At 38.7% G+C, this 22,323-nt stretch overlaps 1 protein-coding gene across 1 annotated transcript in view; it reads right to left on the minus strand.

The window, feature by feature from the left end:
* Positions 1-22,323, minus strand: part of LOC150083210 (inactive tyrosine-protein kinase RYK-like) — a 479,651-nt gene that overhangs the window by 16,456 nt on the left and 440,872 nt on the right. The window contains exon 12 of the mRNA XM_090378435.1: positions 2,541-2,700. Within this exon, the coding sequence (XP_090234561.1) occupies positions 2,541-2,700 (160 nt within the window). The remainder of the gene's footprint in view (positions 1-2,540; positions 2,701-22,323) is intronic.

Below are 22,323 nucleotides of genomic sequence, written 5' to 3' on the forward strand. Positions count from 1 at the left end.
GTATCAAAATTTTATTACATAGTTAAGAACAAGACATTCACCACAGGATTCACTACTCCTCAGTAGTAGGGGTCTCAGAGCCTGGAGCAGAAGCAGGGTTGACTGATATCGAGACTTTGGATTCGGAGATATGAGGAGTTTTAGTCATTGATGTAGAAGTTGTCCTTTTTAGGAACATTGCGATGGGAAGCTGCTCTACTTTTGTTTGAACTCATTTAACATGGCTGTGTATGGTGCTAAAATATCATCGAGGCTTTCCTTTAACTTCATTGCACAAATCATGTTGTCATCTTATTCGTAGAAGAAGCCTGCTAGGCATTTGGTGTCACACATTGCCTGTGCTAGGTTTTCCAAGTTGAACTTCTCTTGGTGTGGTTCTTCCTCAACCTTGTTCTCATCCTCAGAGTTGGAACAAACAACTCTTTGAGTTCATCATCTGTTAGCATTGTTGCCTGTCCATCAATTAAATCGCTGATGTCCTCCTCCTCTAAAAATTCTTCAAAACCTACACCCCCTATTCTCCAGACCAACTCCTTTATTTCGACGATGGTTTCTTGCACTATTTGTCTGGAACAGTTCATAGTTTGTCTGGATTGAAGTCATGCACAACCTCAGGCCACAAGTTCTTCAAAGAGGCGTTTACAGACTTGGTCTTAATGTCTACGAGCATGCATTTTATTAGGAAGCAACTGTCACCTATGGTGAAGTCCTTCCAAAACTGAATAACATTGAGGTTGTTGTCGCTGTCCATGGACTCAACAATTTGATCCATACACCTCTTTGTGTAGTTGGCCTTAAAGGCCTTGATTACCACCTGGTCGAGCGGCTGGATAAGGGAGGTAGTGTTAGGGAGTAGGAAAACTACTTCTACATCTTCACTTGCATAGTCTTGTGCATCACTTGAGTGTCCTGGGGCATTGTCCAGCACGAGGAGGACTTTCACTGGAAGCTCCTTTTCCTCCAGGTATTCCTTGACTTCCAGAATGAAGCAGTGGTGGAACCAGTTTAGGAAGAGGTTCTTTGTCATCCAAGCTTTTGCATTTCGCACCAGTACGCAGGCAGTATATTCTTGTTATGTACTCCTAGAGGTCTTGGGTTCTGCGAGCGGAAAATTAGGCCAGGCTTTGTCATATGGCCTGCTGCACTGCTGCAAACCAGCAGCGTAACTCGATCTTGTGCCACCTTTAATCCTAGGCCATCTCTTTGGTGGCTATATAGGTCTGCTGAGGTCTTCTTCCAGAATAATGGCATCTCATCGGCATTGAAAACCAGTTCAGGTTTATATCCCTTCTCCTCGATGAGCTTCTTGAGTTGCACAGCGTAGACCTTAGCAGCCTCCTGATCAGCTGAAGCAGACTCTCCCGTAATCGTTACATTACGGAGCGAATAACGCCTCTTGAATTTTTGGAACCAGCCTTTGCTGGCAACAAATGTGGTTTCCACAGTACTGCTGGTACAGGGGATTTGCTGCTTAAATCTCTTGTAAAGAACGAGGGCCTTAGCAGAAATCATACCAATATTTACAGGCAAATTTTTCTTGTGTTGGTCTTTGATCCAAATGAACAGTGCATTTTTAACATCACTTTATCACATACATAAGCCATGTATTTAGCAGTAAGAATTCCACCAGCACTGCCTCTCTGATCTCAGTTTCTTGTTTCGTTATGTATCGTATGGTACTTTCATTGATACCAAACATGAGGTTTACGGCCGTCTATGTGAGCCCGTCTCGACATTTATTTAGAATCCTTGCTTTCTTGGACCTTTTAGATTTTTGTCCATCACTAGACGCATTTCGTTTAGAACCTATGGGTATTCACGTAAGCACAACTACTTGGGGGCTGTTGTTGTTTGGTTTTTAGGAGCATTAGCAACTAAGGCCATATTGCTCCAGGATCTGCGGTGGTCGTTCCCTGACCTTTCCGCATCCTCCGTATTTGGTGGTCACGGGCTCAAACCCCGGTCTAATCAAGAAGCATGTGCTACACACTGCTGCTCCTGCCCACCTGGCTACAGAGGCGCCTAAGCTTGGTATAGTTCAGTATTCATTTAATTCTGTCTTGCTATTGTGCAATTATTTTTAACTTGTGCCTGTATTTTTTTACAATTAATATTTCCTCTGTAATTTTCATTATTATCTATGCACCTATTATTTTGTGAACCCCCTGGCCTTCTGGCAATGCAGCACTACTCAATTTGTCTATATTTACAACTAAACATTTCCAATGATATTCTCTCTCTCTCTCTCTCATCTACTTTCCATGAAAAAGAACCTACTATATTAAGTAAGGCCTCCCTCTATATATAAAAACATGAAAAGAAGATTAACGTAGCAAGGTGTGTGACATCTAGATGTACTCTTAGCTGCACTCTGGTGAAAGGCGTATGTCCTCATATTAATGGATAAAGTATTAACTCCTGCATGTGTTCAATTTAAACATGATCATAAGACAAACTCATATATATTATTTAGCTAATTTGCTAAAAACCTTAATCAAAATATTAAGAAAATATTATTGCATAGGCTCAAGCACTCTTACCACATCACTAGCAAATGTGAAGTCCTTCTTCAGCAAACTCTCAATTGCCAACCATTTGACTGGTCTATTTTCATTATCTCCTAAGCAGTGATAGTCATTTGGAAATAAATCTCGAGATAAAGCATTGTCAGTTATCTTCACCTGTAGCTTGTCATCCACTCTGCAAAAGTGAATATTATACTTAAAAATGTCATATGCGATCTATATATAAAATTCAAACATTCTTCTTGGATTAATGTAATTAGTAAAGTCCACCCACCACAGGATTTACTGTTAAGCCCAGTGTTGTTTTCTATAGTTATTAATGATGTTGATGAACATATATCGGGCATAACATCTAAGTCTGCACATGATACAAAGGTTGGCAGGATGTTCAATGACAGTAATCAGGTGATGCTATTGCAAAGATCTAGAAAAATTTGGCACATGGGCTGAGAATGGCTTGAAGTTTGAAAGTCTGAAAAGTGACCTGATATTAGAGTAAGGAGGACAGTTAAATAAGATACACATGACAGTGAGCTGGGTTTTACTTGATTGCATTGTAGGGAATTAATAAGTGTGGCCAATGCATAAACCTGCTAATATGACTTCCTCTTGTCTGATTTGGAGGGAGCTAAAAATCCAATTTTCCAGTTCGGTTTACTTTGGATTATGCTTTTTCAATTATGCTCTTAAAATCAATGTAAGGAACTAAAGAAGAAAAATGGTCCATTTGCTTTGCTGCCTGAGCTGCTCTTTCATTTCTCAGAATATCAGTGTCCCAATATCCAGCAGAGTGTCATGTCTTTACTCTGTTCTTAACAGTGTTGAAAGCACTTTCTGATGTTGCTCAATACCAGACAGGAAAGTTCATTTTGAATAGCTGATAATGCATTGAAGGAATCTGTATATATTACAGCAAACCATAAGAAAGAATTGCAGATTTTAATTAATGCTATCTGGATTTCATACAGTTCAGGTGTCAGTATGCTACATTCCAGGTGTAATGAAATACTGTTTATAAAGGAAGGGAAAATGGCTGCTGTACCTACATGTTATACACAATATACACCATTGTAGTATATTGTACATTTATAGAAATTTTATGAATTATAATCACATGCAGATGTTGGAAACTATGAGCTGGCAAATTATTCTTTCCCCATTACATGAATAAGTCATTGTGATGAGGAATAAGAATCCTACATTGTGGATCAGGCAAGTAAGTATTCTAATGGATATTGCTGAAATCCAATTTCCAGTTAAGCAGTTATTGTTTCAGGTAAAGTCCAGCAGGTTGAGGATCTGCAAGTTTTGCCTCACAGAAAGGAAACCACTGAGGATCAAAGAGATAGTTCCAACTTGGATGAGTAGAAAGCTTTGTCTCTTTGCAGCATATAGACATAGTAGGGGTTGATTTCTAAGAAATCAACCCCTCCAAGAGTTTATTAGCTTCAATATACAAACTGTGCACCAGGAGATTCTAAAGGCTCCAAGAGCTTTTAGAGCCTCTATAATGGTGTCAAGTCATTGCAAAAACTTTTCCTGGCTGAGGCATATACCTTATGCTGTAATCAAGTGGAGATCTGATTAATGCCTTATAGAAATGTAAAAGTGAGTCTCTGTTCTGCACCCCATGATGCAGATGATACTGATCAACGAATATTTAGTTTCTGTAGGCAGTTAGCTCCAAAGTTTGTCACATGAGCCTGAAACTTAAGTTTCTTTTCCATTATTAAGCCCAGAAAATTGATGGTATTAGCCTCTACTAAGATTATTCTTTATTGAAAGTTCCATGTCAGAGCCTAGCTTCAGTATCCATTTATCAGAGTACAATATTCTATTTTATTTATCGTCAGCTGGAGCTGTTTTTCTACGGTGCTCATATTTTGAGATCATCTGCATACATGCATGCTTCAGCTGTGCTCAATGTTCCAGCTCATACTGTTCACTCTGACTGTGAATAATGTTACACTTAGAAAGCAACCTTATGGTGCACTCTCTTCTTAAACATGTATGGCAGATAACGATGTCTAGTAACGAACCTGAAAAGCCCTTAAGTTTTAAGAAAGTTCTGTATCAGATGGAGCAAGTATCTTAGAATGAAAGTATGTAGATCTTTACAGAATCTCAGTTATTGGTTAATTCAACTACTGCTCATCTCAGTTGCCCAAATGATTCGTCATATGATCGCCTCAAAGGTGGTACTTGTGCATATGTTCATTCCGATATTCCATCAGAGACGAGAATGACATACCACTATGTAGTGTCAAAGGCTTTTTCAATATCTAGTGATACCATTACCAAATGCTGTCTCTTGATAAATGCATTGTGGATGTTGGCTTCCGCACTGATGTGCATCTAAGATGGATCAGCTCTTTCGAAAGCCACACTGATGGTCAATCAAGATGTTCTGTGTTTCTAAGATCCACATACGTGTACGACGTACCATCCTTTCCAGTATCTTACCTAATCAGCTGATATGGGAGATTAGTCTGGTACACTTAGAAATATATTAAATATATTAAATCTTACGCTCAGCGCAAGATTTAATATATTGAAAATGTGAGTCACATGAGGCATTCGGAGCTAAAGTGGATCAAGTTAAAAAAAATTATATTTTATTTCTTGATTCCAGAGGCTTCAAAGATAACATTTTTCAGTGAAAAAGCAAATAAATTCAATGAGATGTAAGGAAAATTACATCTGTGGAATAATCTAATGTTTTCAGTATAAGATGGATCAAGTCCAGTTCTTTGTTTACATAGTTGAACAAGTGTATTTTCTGCTTTGTGCTGAAGTTAATTAATCAAAAAATGGATTAAAAAAAGACCTTCTGTCTTCTCTTCGTCATCTTCTGAATATGTACCATCTACATGTCAGTCATCAGAGGAGGAAACTGAAGGTAAATTTTATACTCTGACTCACATGCAGGCCAAAACAGGAATATAAAAATGGCTATAATATTAATGAACTAAAGATCCTCAGCGCAGAACTAAAATTAAAGATCAAAAATTTCTTGTCTCGTGACATTCCTACTTACTGAACGACCAAGATTTTGGAATAACAGAATCAGCAAAAAAGAAAACCACACATGATGACTTATCATTTAAGTGGCTAGAAATGAGGTGGATGCAATTTGAATAAACTCTGTTCTAGACACTGAAATTTAAGAATACATCAAAAACAGACACAGAGATTTCCACACTGTGTTGATGACAAAGGCACCGACTGTAGGAAGAAGTAAGAAAATTTATTTTCTTGACAACCAAGACTGCCTTTGTACTGCCCATTGAATAGTCATTGAAGCTAAGAAGAAGGATATGTTTTTGCTATTGTCACACATTCCCCATGTGCATCATGGCTATTTCAAAATCCTCTAAACTCAGAATAACATGAAACAGTTCTCAAAATGAGAATGGGGTTGAATCAGAAAATGACGAACCGATGTTCATTTAAAAAGGAAAAAACTGTTGGTAGTAATTTAATTTCAGTGGGACAAAAAAAAAATTAATTGTTTTTTATTTGCATTTTAGTAGTTTTTTTTTTTTTTTTTTTTTTTTTTTTTGTATTTGTATAAATATTTTATTGTAAAAATGTACTTTTTGTTTGATTGTAAAAATAGATAGTAAACAAATTTGAAAGCCATATGAACTCATAATTTTGTTACTTTGCTGCCACTTCATCCAGAAATATTTCTGCACCAAAGCAAATGAAGACAGTATTTCAAATTCATATTTAAATTACACTTTAATGAAAAGATTGAAGAGTTATGGACTTAGCAAACATTAAAGTTAGATTGTCCTTTTCTTAATAAAAAATAATTGTAGTTTTATAAAAATTATATCTGAATTCTTCAGAGAACTTTAACTTTACACCAAGAAATATAAGAAATTAGAATTTTGGACTTGATCCACTCTAAATTTGAATGCCTCATATGCAGTAGCAGCTAACACTGAAGAGAAAGAAAGCTTCAAGAAGTGCTTCTGCTATCTAATCAGGAGAGAACATATAATTACCCACTCCCCCCCCCCCCCCCCCAGCAAAGGATTCAGACTTAATTGTAACTTGAAATTTACAATTAAGATTCTGAATTCTTTTCCAAATCAAACCTGTGCCTTTGTTAATGATGTTGGCAAATTTAATTTAAGAATCTTGTTTGGCTTTTTGTCTCATTTGTTGTGCTTAAGCTTTGAGTTTCTTGTAATTAATGAGCAGTATATCAGCAGTAGGAAATTTATGGAATTAATTCCACGCTTCAATATTCCTTTATTTCACAAGGGCGCAGTCCCTATTTTACCAGTGATTGCATCTAGTTACATCATCAACAGGAGAGGACTAAATCTAACCCTCTCCGTTTGAAAAGGAATTTGAATAATTATCCCAGTCTGCCTTATGGAATTGCAGGTGGCATGATGTGGAAACAAAGGGGTCAACTGAGTTTGTATTTTACAGATAATGGGGAAGTGATCACTGCTAAGCGGATCACTCAGCAATGACCATTCCATACTAGAATAAATAGGAGAACATATTGATAGCTCCAAAGTACAAGGAACAACTGTTGGGAGGTAGACATAGGAGTGAAATCCCATGTTTAGCAAAGTGAGTTTCTACTCATCCAGTAAATATTCAATTAGCCTACCTCCAGCATCTAGAGTGAGGAGATCCCAATAATGTGTTGTGACCATTTAGATCTCTTTAAGTACGAAGTGGAGGTAGATTAAATCTCATCATTGTCTAGCTAATATATTATTAAGATCAGTACAAGAGAACGAAAAAGATGGTAGGATTTAAATTGAGATGAGGGTTAGAGTGATTCCAATGACGATGCATACCACCACTATTCCTAAGGTTGTTTGGAAAGGAATATGCTTGGACGGGATATCGGATTTAACAAGAATCACAATTCCCTACGAGCAGGTGACTGTGTTTCTGTCAAGTCTAGACATGCAATAGTTTCTTACCTTTGGAGGTATCCCGGGTTAATGTATGTTTCCTGTAGGCACACATTAACAGGATCATACTGTTCAACTAGATGTGCAAGCCTCGGCAATTACAGTGCATTATATTCTGCATTATTTAGGGAAGACAGAATGACACTCATCCATGTCATCTTCAGCATGTATCATTAGTATTGCATCAATGTCTTCCATTGAATCTATTTCCATGTTAGTGAAATTCCATTCTTTTGTTGGTCCAGAAAGAGAGTTCTGCTTTGGTTATTTCATGTGGAGCTGGCTCTTTATTTCATTGGTCACTATGTCAAAAGTAAGTTAATTAATCTTAAATAATTAAAAACAGCTGACGTATGGTTATTGTCAGAGAGTATCTGACTGAGTGTATGATGGCTAAAAGTAGTAAACTTTTAGCCATACATTGTTCATGTCTAAAAAGTGGACATTTGGTTAAAATATGTCTAACGGTTAAAATGGTGTCATAGTTCTCACACATAAGAGAGTCATCCCCCTCCCCCATCAGCAGAAAAGAATGTTTAAAATGACTATGTCCTATGCAGAGGCAAGCAAGAACAACTTCCTCTCTAAGGTTCCTGCACACAGTAGACTGATATGTTTGGATTACAGCCTTAATTTTTTACAACTTGTTTGTAGCCTGTCTGTGCCGTGACTTTTGCCACTGGGAATGGAATACATTTCTTATCCCTTGCCTATAGGAGATTAGCAGGCTGTGATTGCTCTGGGATTATGCTGATCTGGCTGCACCATCTGCCAAATTATCAACCCTGATCCCAAGGTGGTTTGGGATCCAGCAGAAGCGGATATCAAATGTCGATTCACAAAGAGAATATAACTTCTACTGAAACCTGGAAATGACTGGATGAGGATTAAATCTCATCATTGATAAAGCTTGCAATATGCTTAAGGAATCTGTATAAACCATACGCCTTTGATAATCATTAGATTTAATGTGGTTCAAGGCTAGCTCTATAGCATACAACTCCGCAGTGTATATACTGCAACCCCTGGAGAATCTTCTCAGAAACTGTGCTATCTGAAAAGACAGCAGCGGATCCCACAGATGACTCTGATTTTTGAGCCATCAGCAAATATGGGGAGGAAATCAGATTAAGTAGAATGATGGGCAACAAAGAGTTGTAGGTAGCAGGTGATGAAGTGCTGGCCTTTTCCTTGATATTAAGGGAGAAGCTGAATGGTGGAAAGTGGGCATGCCAGGGTGGAAGGGGCTTGTTTTGTCTTGGCAACATTGCCTACTGTGATGTCAAGCTCTCTGAGCAGCTCTTGGACATGAATACCAAAGGGTCAGTTGGCAGTCTGATGGGTGTTATAGAAATTTTCCCATTGTGGCTCGAAAAAGGATGTTCATGTAAGGTTGTCTGGCAGGAATTTCAGTTTAATAGTATATTTTATTGAAAAAGGTGATTCAGTTGGCTCGATGCATAAAGTCTGGATGTTCAAATTGCTCCACTAGCAATGCAGATGGCTTGATGATGAACTGGGACTAGCCATCAAAGTATGCTGTTTCCTGCAGATGCATACATACACTTGGGACCCATAATCAAATTTAGATTGGACAAGTGCATGATAGAAGCAAAGTAAGGTGCGGCAATCTGCTCCCCAATTATTAGATGAGATCGAACATAGGAGGTTCAGTCACCTTGTGCACTTTGTCCATTACTGACGAATATGTTGTAAAAATGTCAACTTCTTGTCAAATAGGAGACCCAAGAATATTGTCTGAGGTGCTACTGGAATGATGTTTTGTCCACGCTTCAGTTCTGGTTCAGGGTGTAGGTTACATTTGTAACAAAAGTCTATGCACCCAGTCTTCTGAGGCAAGCAACTGAAACTATTGGCCATTGCTTTAGAGTTAATGTAGTCAACTGCAGCTCAACTGTCTTTCAATAACCTTCATGCTGCATCACTGTAAAAATACTCTAGTTATCAACAAAGCAGTCACAGTCTACAGTTGGACCAAGTTGTTCAGTAATAGAATTAACTTTGATAGCAAAAAAAGCATAACACTTAGAACTGACCCTTGGGTGGACTCTTGGCAAAAAAAAGATCAAAGGAGAGACCTCACACAAACTTGTAATGAGTGGTTCACTAAAAAAATTTTAATTGAAAGGGCTAGATGGCTGCTAACAGAAAGATTATAGTTATCTTTTAAAATTCCAAATCTCCAAGCCATGTCATATGCATTTTCCATATGAAAGAAAAACGATACCAGGCACTTGCATTTGAGAAAAGGCATCTAGAATAGATACTTCCAGTCTTATTAAATAGTGGAGTATTGAGCTGTTCCTTCGGAAGCCACACTGTACTTTGGAAAGGAGGTAATTTTCTTCAAAATACCATATGAGGCAGGCCTTGACCATCCTTTCCAGGACCTTGCATAAGCAGTTGTCTGAGCCAATGGGCAGTACTTGGGAATTTTGGATAGGCAAACACGACTACCTTACCTAGTAGTCAGGAAACTGGTCTCAAAGATAGATTCTGTTACAGACAGAGCAGCCAATCCATAGATTCAGATGAAAAATGTTTAATCATCTCATAATGGATATCATCTGGCCCAATGGCACTTGCCTGGGATAGAAATAGTGCCACTTTTATTTCCCATTCTGTGAAAGGCTAGTTGTATGCCTCACAGTTATTTGAACACAACTGTAAAGGCTGCCTTTTAGTTTTTTGTTTGAGGGCCAAAAACTCAGGGATGTAGGATGTTTCAGCCAACACTTTAGCAAATGCCTCTCCTAGAGTGTTCGCAATTGCAGTTGGCTCTGCAAGTGCACATCCATTATGTTCTAGGATCAACGTAGTGCATGATATTTTTCTGTGCTTCATTTTTTGGAGTTTATCCCAGACGACTTTATGTTATGTTGTCTGGGTGAGGGAACGTGAAGTGGTTCCAGGATTCCGTCTGGCTCTGTCTCTAATGTAATGTGCCTTGGCACATGCACGTTTGAAGGCTATTAAATTATCTGTGGTGGGATAATAATGAAATATCCCCACACCTTTCTTGCTGCTGTGCATTTTGCATTTAACCATGGTTTTGGAAATGGTAGAAAACAGTTCAATGTTTTCAGAATTGCATTTGCCGCTGTCTGGACAATACTTTCTGTAAAGTGCTTTACTGTGTCATTAATTGACTCCTTGCTGATTGTGGTGGTATTAAACAATGCCAGATGTTTGAAGACATTCCAGTTGGAATGATTAATCTTCCACCGTGGCATCCTAGTGGATGGAACGGTCTCTCTTTAAAAAGGGTGGATATCACGGAGAAGTGATCACAACCACGTACACATAGCAAGGTGAGGAGCATATAGAGAAATCGACTGCAATAAATGTAGAGGTAGGCAGGTAGGTATTTAGAAGGGCTAGGTCACTGTTTTTGAGCATGTGCTCAATAGATCGACCCCTAGTAATAAAAAAGGAGAAGGCAGTTGCTGAATGAGATTATCAATGTCTGCCTGGGGTATGTCATTCCCGGGTGGCAAATAAATGGAACAAACAGTTAAGAATATCCCTAATGAAAGACAAACTGCTGTGGCCTCTAAGTTGGTGGTGAATGGCATAGCTTGAAAAGGGGTACAGTTACCCACAGGAAAGGGGATTTCTCCGTGGGCAGGTTCTTCCCCAGCTCCATCTTTGCACAGTTATGCAAGTGAGGGTCCTAATTTTCCTTTAAATACATCTCTGTAAGCAAAAGCAGGTTGGCTCATGTTTACAGAGGTGAGTCTTGATGTAATCACTATTCCGATGGAATCCGCAGCAATTCCATTGTATGAATTTGAATGTAGTCATTATTTAAGTTTGCTGGGGCCATCTGAATGGCTTAGGGTTTTGTTTTCTCAGTCCCGGGTTTGCCCTTTTTTAGAAAGAAAGGATGCTGGCTGTATCCATATCATCTTCTTATTCTTCTTGTGGAAAAAGTAACAGGACTGAGTTGTCCGGTACCTCCTTAACCTCTACATCCATTACTTTTTGTATGGCTAATTTGCTCCTCCAGTTTTTTTTTTTTTTTTTTTTGGATTTATTTTACTATTTATTTTGGTAGTGGTGGTGGCAGAGCATTAGTTACAGATGTAGGAATAGCAGCTGTGTTTTTTGGGTGGGCTTTTGTGAAATTAATAAATGGTGTGCAATTGGAGTGAATGACTCCTTTGGTGGAATAGTCATTTCAGTTTGTATCCCAATAGAATGCCTCCCTACAAATTTCTCATCGTATGTTGGTTTACTGCTTTTTAATGGCTTCGCTGCTTTCCTTGCCTCTTGATAGTATATGTTCAGCTCTGCCTTGAATCTCTGTATCTCTTTTATTTCCTTCCACCGCTGACATGCTCATGAGTATGCGGGGTGTTCTCCTTGGCAGTCAATCATACAGGTTTGGTTGCTGAATATCCCGTGATCTTTTGTCCCACATAGAGTGCATGCTAGGGCACGACAACAGGCCATTTGTGAGCGTCCATATTTTTGACACGAAGCATCTTAATGGATTTGGTATGTATAACCTGACTCGGCAGGCACATACCCAGTTGTGATGAAATTAGATGTTGGGGAGTTCAAAGGATGAGGTTTCTAATTGGTACCAGATTCTCATCCCTAGGCATAAATATTCTCTTTACAGCTGTCACTCCTTGTGACTTTAAGTTCAGAACAGATTTTTTCCTGACGCATCCATAAGATCCCACTCGGAGATCACCCCATATGATAAATTTTGTCTTATGAGGTGGTAACTGTATTTGGCATTCTCCTGATGACTTGATGAAGATTTTCCGAATGCTTCTCATTTTTGGTTTCTACCAAAATATCTCTGGATAATAACCGTTTCATTGATTTCAATGACCCTCCCCGATCCGTTTGAATAAAGAAGCTTTGGTGAAAAACCTTTGGTTAACATCACTGAAAAACCCAATGGGTTTTTCAGTGATGGAATGTGTGGTGTAGGTCCTGGTGTTTCTTCCATTATGGGCCATTTAGCTGCACTGTTGATACAGTTTTCAAGGGTATTATCATCTGATAGGGACCGTGTTGGAGTCCTGGAAGAAAAACTTTGATTTGTGAGGGTTTGTTTTTGGTTCAGTGCCCACCAGCGAGCCCATTACCAGACAAGCAATAAATGTGCTCGAGTGGGATGCCAGGGCTAAACAGAGATCCTATCAACACCTCCACCAGCCTAAATCCTGTCTCTCGAACCATGAGAGCAGTGGTGTGGCATTGATATGATTGATCCTTGGAGCAGACCCACTAGCTGATTGATCCTGAGGGAGCCATCCTAAGACCACCTATCTTGTCAAAGCAGGGGCCAAAATGGTGTATTGGAGCTGGGGGCCCTCAACTATCAGGATCCCAATTCCTGTTCCAATCTAACAGGAATCCAATAACATGGATTCCTGTTAGATTGAAACCTAGGCTGTGGGTGTTGAATCCCAGGGATGCTAATCTGGAGGACCAGCTGCATCACTGGTATGTACTCCTCACCACATACAGGTGCCCACGTTGAGGGGCTATAATAATTGGAGAATTAGTTATCTCATCTGTGGATGTGTTTGTTTTGATGTTCTAGAGTAGTGAATGGGTCCAGATGACCACAGACATGTTGGGAGCAATAGAGACATCTGTTTGAATGACAACTGTGTGCTGTATAAGCGTGCGGTCATACTTGCAAAAGATTTGTTTTTGTGCTTCCAGATAAGATACTTTGTTTTCTACCTTGCATTTTTGAATTTTTTTTCTCCAAGTATCCATAATTCACGAATCTCTGGACAAGAGGACATATTGCATTGCCTTGACATGTTGCCTGATAATTGTCATATTTTTGGCATTTGTAGCATCTGATCAGATCTGGTATGCAAGGATGAATTCTACATAACAAATAACCTATTTTAACTGTTTGTGGAAAGACAGGAGTACTGCAGGTTAGTATGATGTTGCATATGGATATTAAATTGCTATCCTTTTTATGCATAATTCATTTCACATGTGTAACTTTCTGATTTTCAAGCCATTCAACAATATCCTCCTCTGAGACAGTCAAAAAATCCCACGCCATTATAACTCCTCTGCAAGTATTCAGTGTAGCATGAGGAGTGACTGAAACTGGGAATTCACCAAAAGGTTTGTTTTCACACTGTTCTGAATGTCATAGTTGAGATGTTTCAACCAGAAGAGCCCCAGATTGAAGCCACTAAATTGTTTTGGAGAGCCAGCCACTGCCTCAATAATTTTCTCCACAAAAAATGAGACAATTTGCTTCATGACTGTACACCCAGTGAATGCATAATATATATTTTCGGTGAAAATAACTTTTTTTTTTTTTTTTTTAATTCTTTTAGCCTGTGAAGATTCACGGTCCTTTTCATTTAATTATAATGTGTTGGCTCGATTGGGGTATAACTCATGAAATATACATTGTGCTTATGCTCCTTTTAGCCATGGATATTGTGGATGTTAGTCTTGTCTTTACACTGTCTTTTCCAACCCACCATATGGAGGCAGAAGCAGTGCCACCAGTGACTAAGCGGCTGTTGAAATTAGCTTACTTAATAAAGAAATTAAAGGTAGATTAGCTTCCTTAAATACAGAACTATCTGCAATAAGCAAGTCCCAACACTATAAATAAAACAGAGCTAGATCTTTGAAAGAGTATCGCAGTAGAAAAATGATTATCCACTATCGGCTGCCACTTGGGGCCATTGTAGAGAGGGCATAACCATTTTGGTCTGCCCACAACTGCACTTCATGCAGAAAGAGAGAGAGAGAGAGAGAGAGAGAGAGAGAGAGAGAGAGAGAGAGAGAGAGAGAGTAAACATTGTAGAGAGGGCATGATGGCATTAAACTTGTAAAGTATAAATTGGAAGAAAAGTTCATAAATATATTTATATTTCCTCACAGGCCATGCTACTAGATGGTGTCAAATGCCTTCTCTATATCTATGGAGGCCATTACAAGGTGTTCTTTTTTTAATATCATGAATGAAAAATTCAGCCTTGATACAAAGACCTGTTTTTACAAAAGCTATGTCGACTATGACTAATTGAATGTTGTAACTTGATGATCCAGGCATTCTACTGTGGAATGCTTTTTTTTTTTTTTTTTTTTTTAAGAATCTTTCTGAGGCATCTCAAAAGAACGACTGATCTATAACTTTTGGGAGATTGGTGAGCTCTTTCCCAGGCATCAGGAATGCAAAAATAGTGAAGTGCTGCCATGAAGTGATAAATGTTTTCTAGAAATATTGATTGTAATAGACAAGGTTTATCATCAAGATGTTGCAACGTGAATTATCACAAGTCCAATCTAGCCCAGTAGCACTGTTAGGTTACTGTTCTAATGACCTGTAGAAGTTAAGAATATTGAATAGTTTAATTATATGGAAGAAGGAAAGCAGTTTGGAAGTTAATACAATGCTGTTCTAGGCATTTTTGAAAGTCTGGTAAGTAAGTTGATGCTGCTGAGACTTCACTGAAAGCACTGCCGAAAGCTTTAGTTATTATCAGAAGGGCTTAAGAGTTCTTGTCCAATCCAGGAGATGATTGGAGAAGGTATAGTAGGTAACTTGCCAGAAAGTTGTCCAGTGTTCCTGTTAATGTTGGAAGCAAAACAAATCCAGGATTCCTTCTTGACTTCCCTTTGGATCTGACGTGCTTTTGCAGATAACTTCTTTTTAGTTGATGAGACTAACTGCAGTTGGCACACAGTGAAACAAATTCCAGGCTTTCTTTTCACCTTTGTTTTTGTGCATTCTTTGTTCCACCGATAACATCACCCGACAAAATTTTTTTTTCGTCATACCTCTGGAACGAAAGCTGAACAAAATTAATGTCCTGATTATATGAAAATATCAATATTTTACTTGTCATGTCTACATCACAAGATATACACATTTTTTAAATTCCTTGTTTTTATACAATATCAGCATACATGGTTGTAATTATTACACACAATATATGTTAGACATGTTTCCCACTCAATGATTTCCTTTTATACTCCAGATTGCTTTCCCGTTTAAGGAACCAACAGTAATCTCCCATCATGGCAGAGTCCCAGCGACCTTTGTATCGTTTTTCCATTGCAGATACATCCTGATCCTGGTGGAAGCGATCTCCTTGTTCATGACTGACATCTGCTAAGTTTTCAGGAAAGAAATCCAGATGGGAATGAAGGAAATGCATTTTCAATGACATTCGGCACCCCTTGTTCTTGTAACCAGTTGTCACCAGTTCCCCAAGTCTGTCACCAGTTGCTCATAGTTCTCTTTTCAACAAGCCAGTTCAACATCATTCAGGTTTCTTTCAAATTCATATTTTAGGAGCTTTTTTATTTGAGGACCCAATGAAAATTCCTTCCTTCAGCTTTGCATGAGATAAATTTAGAAACATTTTCAGTAAATATGTGAATCCTTCTGCTTTCTTTATCCAGTGCCTTAGTGAAATTCTTAATTGGTCCTAGCTTGATGTGTAAAGGGGGAAGAAAACCTTTTGTGGAATATATTTTCCAGGAAAAAGCAATTTACATTGCCAGGAATATATTCATCTCTCTTGTCCCAGTGTTGTACAATGTTAGTGTTTGGCTGTTACACGACTGTCCCATAAACACAGGAAACAACAGTATTTAGTGAAACCACCTTGCAACCCAACAAGCAGTCCAATCACTTTGAGATCACAAATATTCCAACCATAGTCATGCTAACGTATAGCAGCAAGAATCTGGGACATACTATCGTAAGTTTCTTTCAGGCCAACAGCATGAATAAGAGGAATTGATGGTAAAGTATTTCCATTATGAAGCAATACTGCTTTCAAACTTAGCTTTGACACATCAATGAACAAATGCCATTCAGAGGTATTGTGATCAATTTTCAGTTCGTGCATAAATCCAACAACATCTTTGCAAACACATGTTGTTTTCCATTGCAAAATATCTTAAACTCTTCATTTCGCTTATGGTATATCGTAATGATTGTACCTTTGGCAAGTAAGTTCCACTGTTGTAGTCTGGATCTGAGTAATTTAGCCTTCTCTTTGGGTAAGATCAAGTCTCTGATCAAGTCGCTTAATTCTTCTTGTTCAATGTAGTGTGAGGCCTTTTCTTTTTCTGGCTCATAGTCCAAATCATGTGAAGAACATGGTTCTGCAACAACTGGTAAAACGATTTCTTCTGTACCTTCATCACTACTTCCAGTACCCCTATATTTTGGTGACACAGATACTAGCAGTTCTTTACCGTGTGGCACTGGCCTAATTGCTGATGGGATATTTGGATATTTGATGCAGTGCTTTTTTTTTTGGAAATACCTTTTATTTTTGTCATGCAGAAATAGCAGTTGTTGAAATGATTCTTGGGCTCGCGCCACACCTTAGGGACGGCAAAAGGTAATGCTCTCAGCTTGCCATATAACCACAGCCTTAAGTTCATTGTACAAGTAATACAACAGATATGTGGAGCCCAATTTTTTCCCTGGTCACATATCTTACAGCCAAAGTACAATGAATAGGCAACTTTTGTAGCATTGTATATTTTCTTCTGAGTTTTTGGGGTTAAGTATCCAACATAGCAGAAGTTGTTTGAGTGATTGACGCAAGTTCTGTGCTTTGTCTTCTCCATTTTAACAATGCATTAACCTAAAAACAGTAAAAGCAATTGGTAAATTTGAACAGAAGGTGAATTCTTGTAGCATAGTTTATCAAACATTGTATATTGAACAGCTGAATGGTGTAAGAAAATTTATAAAAATACCGACTTGTCTAGAAAAGTGCATCAAAATATACTATATTGTAAAACAGTAATGATGTACTTGCTTAACTTTTAGCCCAATAAACAAAACCAACCAAAAGTTAATAGGTTTAAAAATTGTATTTCAAACAGTAATGATATCTTTGTACAGAATCCAGTTACCTATCTATACCTTAAAACTGAGACGTGATAGGAAATTTTTATGATTGATTTTAAATTCTATACATAAAACTTGACCAGAAACAACCATTGATTTGCTGGAGGTAAAAATCACGTTGGGTAGTGTGATTATAATGCCTCCAGGCTGGTTATTTTGATAATGGTAATCAAGCCTTTTGCCACATGTAAGAGGTGTGATATGTAATCCATAATATTAACAAAAGGCTGCAGGCAAATTAGGTTTACGGTTTCATTGGTGCATCAGCAACAATGGTCATTATGCACTAAGACAAGGTTAGTTACCTCATCAAAAGATTATATAAGGGGAAAAAGGCAGTATATGGATAAAAAAATATATGCAGTATTTTATATATAGGTATATAAATAAATACCTATTAGAGACTAGGGCCAGTAGAGACTGCTTCTACAGGGATGGGATACACTTAAATAGAAAGGGTGCAAGAATTTTTGCTGATGCTGTCAAGGCAGTGTTAGGTGGGTCGGAAAACTGCTAGTTGGGGGGGATACAAGGACTAATAAATTAACAGTAGCCACTGGCAGAGGTGGAAGTGATTCTTGCACTGCTTCTATTGAAATGAGCAGAAGCCTGAAAAACAAGATGCAGGATATTTCAGAGACTGCTGGGAGTCATTGCGGTACAAGTAAACACATGGGTTGTGTTAGGGTAGCTAAGAATAGAAACAGGTGCATGCATACTTGCGTGTACACCAATGCTAGGAGTTTGGTAAATAAATTTGATGAATTTGAGGTTTTGCTCAAAACATCAAAGGCAGATATTGTTGGGATATCAGAGACGTGGTGTCACACAGATATAAGGAATGCGGAACTGGAATTTGGGGAATACAATGTGTATAGTAAGGATAGACAGGACAGGAGGGGAAGAGGGGTTATGCTATTAGTTAAGAAACACATAAAATCCAAGGAAGTGAAGCCAGTCGACATCGATGGACAGGGCAGTGTCGAGTCAGTTTGGTGTGACATAAGCATAGGGAAATCAAAATTGAGAGTAGGAGTGTGCTATAGGCCTAATGACTCTGATGAGTATAAAACGATATTGTACAGGGAAATGGAGTGGGCCAGTAAATCAGAGAGTCTTATAATGGGGGATTTTAATTTCCCAGATATTGACTGGAATTTGTGGGTTGGTCACTCACACACTAGCCAGGCTTTTGTGGATTTATTGGATGATTGTTTTCTACATCAGCATGTTCGTGAGGCAACAAGAGGGAGCAATACTCTTGATCTGATTATCAGTAGTGATTCTTCATGCATTAAGAATCTGCAGATAAATGAACCACGGTGGCAGTGATCACAGTGTGTTAAAGTGGGATTTACTCAAGGAGGTAACTACCATAAGAGGTAAAGGGAAGGGTTTTTGTTTTCGTAAAGGCGACTATGATGGTCTGAGACAGTATTTAAATTCTATACAGTGGGACCAACTGATGATGTTACCAACAGCAAACTCAAAATGGGAAGCATTCAAGGAACTAATCTTGGAAGCTACCAGGCTTTACATACCAACTAAGAAATATTGTTCAAGGTTTAGGCCTAAATTGTTGTCAGATGAACTAATGAGACATGTGGCAGAGAAGAAAAATGCATGGAATACATACAAATTAATGGGCAACATGGAAGCCTATGATAGATATAAGTTGGTCTGTAACCAAGTCACAAAGTAGATTAGGCAGGCAAAGGCAGACTACGAAAAATCTTTGGCAAAGGATGCAAAGAAAAACAGAAAAGAGTTCTTTACCTATTTAAACTCAAGAAGGAAAGGGATGAATCAGATTGGTCCACTGGATATTGATGGTTCAAAAGTTGAGGATCCTGCTCAGGTGGCTAAAAATCTAAACAAGTATTTTGCATCTACATTCACGCATGAGGAGTTATTCAGGAAGGAGAATGATGTAGGTAAAGTAAACATTGGCAGTGAGCTGGATGATTTTGTAATAACTGAGAGGAAAGTGGAGGAGAGATTGTTGAGGATAAACATAAAAAAGGCACCCGGGGTGGATGGGATCTATCCAGTTATATTAAAGGAGGCAGCAAAGGAAGTAAGCAAACTCCTAGCCATAATTATGAGAGCTTCTTTGGACTCAGGGGAGGTACCCATAGACTGGAGATGTGCAAATGTAACCCCAATTCACAAAGGAGGATCAAAGGCTGACACAAGTAATTATAGACCTGTTAGTTTAACTTCTGTTCCAGGAAAATTAATGGAGGCACTGGTTAAAGAAGCACTGCAAGATCATCTAGAGAAGAATTCAGTTATAGCTCAGACGCAGCATGGTTTTGTTAAGGACAGGTCTTGCCTGACCAATTTGATTGGATACTATGATGTAGTCACAAAAGAACTGGATGCAGGGAATAACTTTGATATTATATATTTGGATCTTAGAAAGGCTTTTGATACTGTTGCACATGGAAGACTGCTGCACAAATTGGAGCAGTGTGGCATTGGAGGCAAATTGCTGCTATGGATAAGGGGATGGTTGAGTGGCAGAAGACAGAGAGTGGTAATCAATGGACACTGCTCAACGTGGACTAATGTTATTAGTGGAGTTCCTCAGGGTTCAGTGTTGGGTCCGTTGTTGTTTTCGGTGTTTATGAATGATATTGATGATGGTATATCAAGTTTAATGTCCAAGTTTGCAGATGATACAAAGGTTGGCAGGGTTGTTAAGGACACTACTGACGCTATGCTGCTGAAACAGGATCTGGAAAGGTTGAACGGATGGGCTGAGAGGTGGAAAATGAAGTTTAACATTGACAAATGTAAAGTACTACATATGGGAAACAGTAACCCTAGAGCAACGTATCAACTCTGCGGTACTACACTGACAGTGGTGGAGAATGAAAAGGACCTGGGGGTAATTGTGCAGGCAGATATGAAGTTCTCTGAGCAGTGCAGACGAACTGCAAGAGTAGCTCATGGAGTATTGTCAATGATATACAGGAATTTTTCTAGCAGAGATAAGGAGGTGATTATTCCCTTGTATAAGGCAATGGTTAGGCCACATCTTGAGTACTGTATACAGGTCTGGAAGCCTCATTTCAAGAAGGATGTAGGGCTGCTGGAACGGGTACAGAGAAGGGCAACAAGATTAGTGAATGGAACAAAGGGTTGCTCTTACGAAGAAAGAGCTTAAGTTTTGCAAATTACAGAGTCTGGAGACTAGGCACCGGCGAGGTGATCTGATAGAGGTGTATAAGGCTTTGAATGGTTTGAGCATGCTCCATGCCAATGGGATTCTTCCTCTTGCTCAGAATAATCACCTGAGAGGGCATAAATTCAAATTGAGGAAGGATGGATGTCGGATAGATGTGCGGAAATTTGCCTTTGGCCAGCAGGTGGTTGGTTGGTGGAACCGACTTCCATCATTTGTTGTTGAAGTGGATAGCCTAAACAAATTTAAGGCTCAACTGGACAGATATTTCGAACGAACGGAGGGGTGAAATGGGAGTGGTGTTTTTTTTTTTTTTTTTGGCTGATGCTGAATAAGCTTGCTTTCTTGCATCATATGCCTCTACTAATGCTAATAAGTGCTAACAATTTTAAAACAGCCAACATGCTGTCATTGTCAGAGAAATTCTAACTAAGCATACAAGGCATGGTCAGAGGCTTAAAAACAGGAATATCCATACAATCAGTTAAAATATGTTGGTTGGTTGGGTTTTATTGGCGCATTAGCAACTATGGCTATAATGCGCCAAAACCTGGTCATAAAAAGTAAAACTTAGAGTGGCCTAATGAATTAGGTAACTAAGTCAAGGTATAAAAACAAATATAAACTGTAAAAGACAAATATCAGTAAACAAGTAACAATAACAAGGTAGATTTTTTAAATATGAGTAAAAAGGTTTATTGATTTCAAAAAGCTAAAAATAGCAGACACATGGTCATTGTCGAATAAAATCTGACTGAGTGTATATGGCTGGCTCAGTCAGATGGTTAAAAGTGGTAAAATGTATATTGCTAAAAACTGGACAGTCAATTAAAATGTGTCTGATTGATAAAATTGTGTCACAGGACTCATACATAGGAGGATCGTCAGCCCTCAGCAAATATGAGTGAGTCAAATGACTATGTCCTATGCGTGTTCGGGCAAGAACAACTTCCTCCTTACGATTACTCTGCATACTAGACTACCACGATTCAATTACAGGCTTTATACGATATAATTTATTCGTAGTCTGTCTATTCCACGAATCCTGCCATTAGGAGTATATCTTTTGGTGTATTATTTGCCTGTAGTCTGCATAGGGGACTGACAGGCAGCGATTATTATTGAGAATTGCTGATTTGGCTGACACCGCAGCCAAATCATTTCCCCTAATCCCAATGGGGAAAGTCGGACACTCCATCTCACAATTATTAAAGCCTGTAACATGCTGAGAGAATCGGAATATAAAATGAACTGTTGGTATTGGCATTTACTAATATGATCCAAGGCTAACTCTATAGCGTGCAGCTCTGCAGTAAATATGCTGCATTCAGAGAGAATCTGCTCCGATGTGGTGATGTCTGTAAAGACAGCAGCAGATCCCACATATGATTCCGACTTCAAGCCATCTGTGTAAACTGGCGCGAAGTGAGAATATTCAGCTCGGTGTGCTGAATAAAGCTGCAGGTAGACAGATGATGGAGTGTCCGACTTTCCCCAATTTCTAAGGGACAAGTCACATGCTGGAGAACATGAGCATGCCAGGGTGGAAGGGGTTGCTTTGGTGTTTGGGCAACCTTGTCTACCTTGATCTTAAGTTCTTTGAGTAGCTCTTGGAGAGACGAATACCAAAAGGACGATTGGCAGTCTTACGGGTGTTGTACAAATTTCCCCATCGTGGCTTAAAAACGAATGGCCACTTAGGATGGTCTGGCAGGGATTTCAGTTTTAAAGTATACTTTAGAGACA

Source organism: Mastigoproctus giganteus, chromosome 7, assembly GCF_048544385.1.
Source record: "Mastigoproctus giganteus isolate SK-2022 chromosome 7, ASM4854438v1, whole genome shotgun sequence".
Classification (NCBI taxonomy): Eukaryota; Metazoa; Arthropoda; class Arachnida; order Uropygi; family Thelyphonidae; genus Mastigoproctus; species Mastigoproctus giganteus.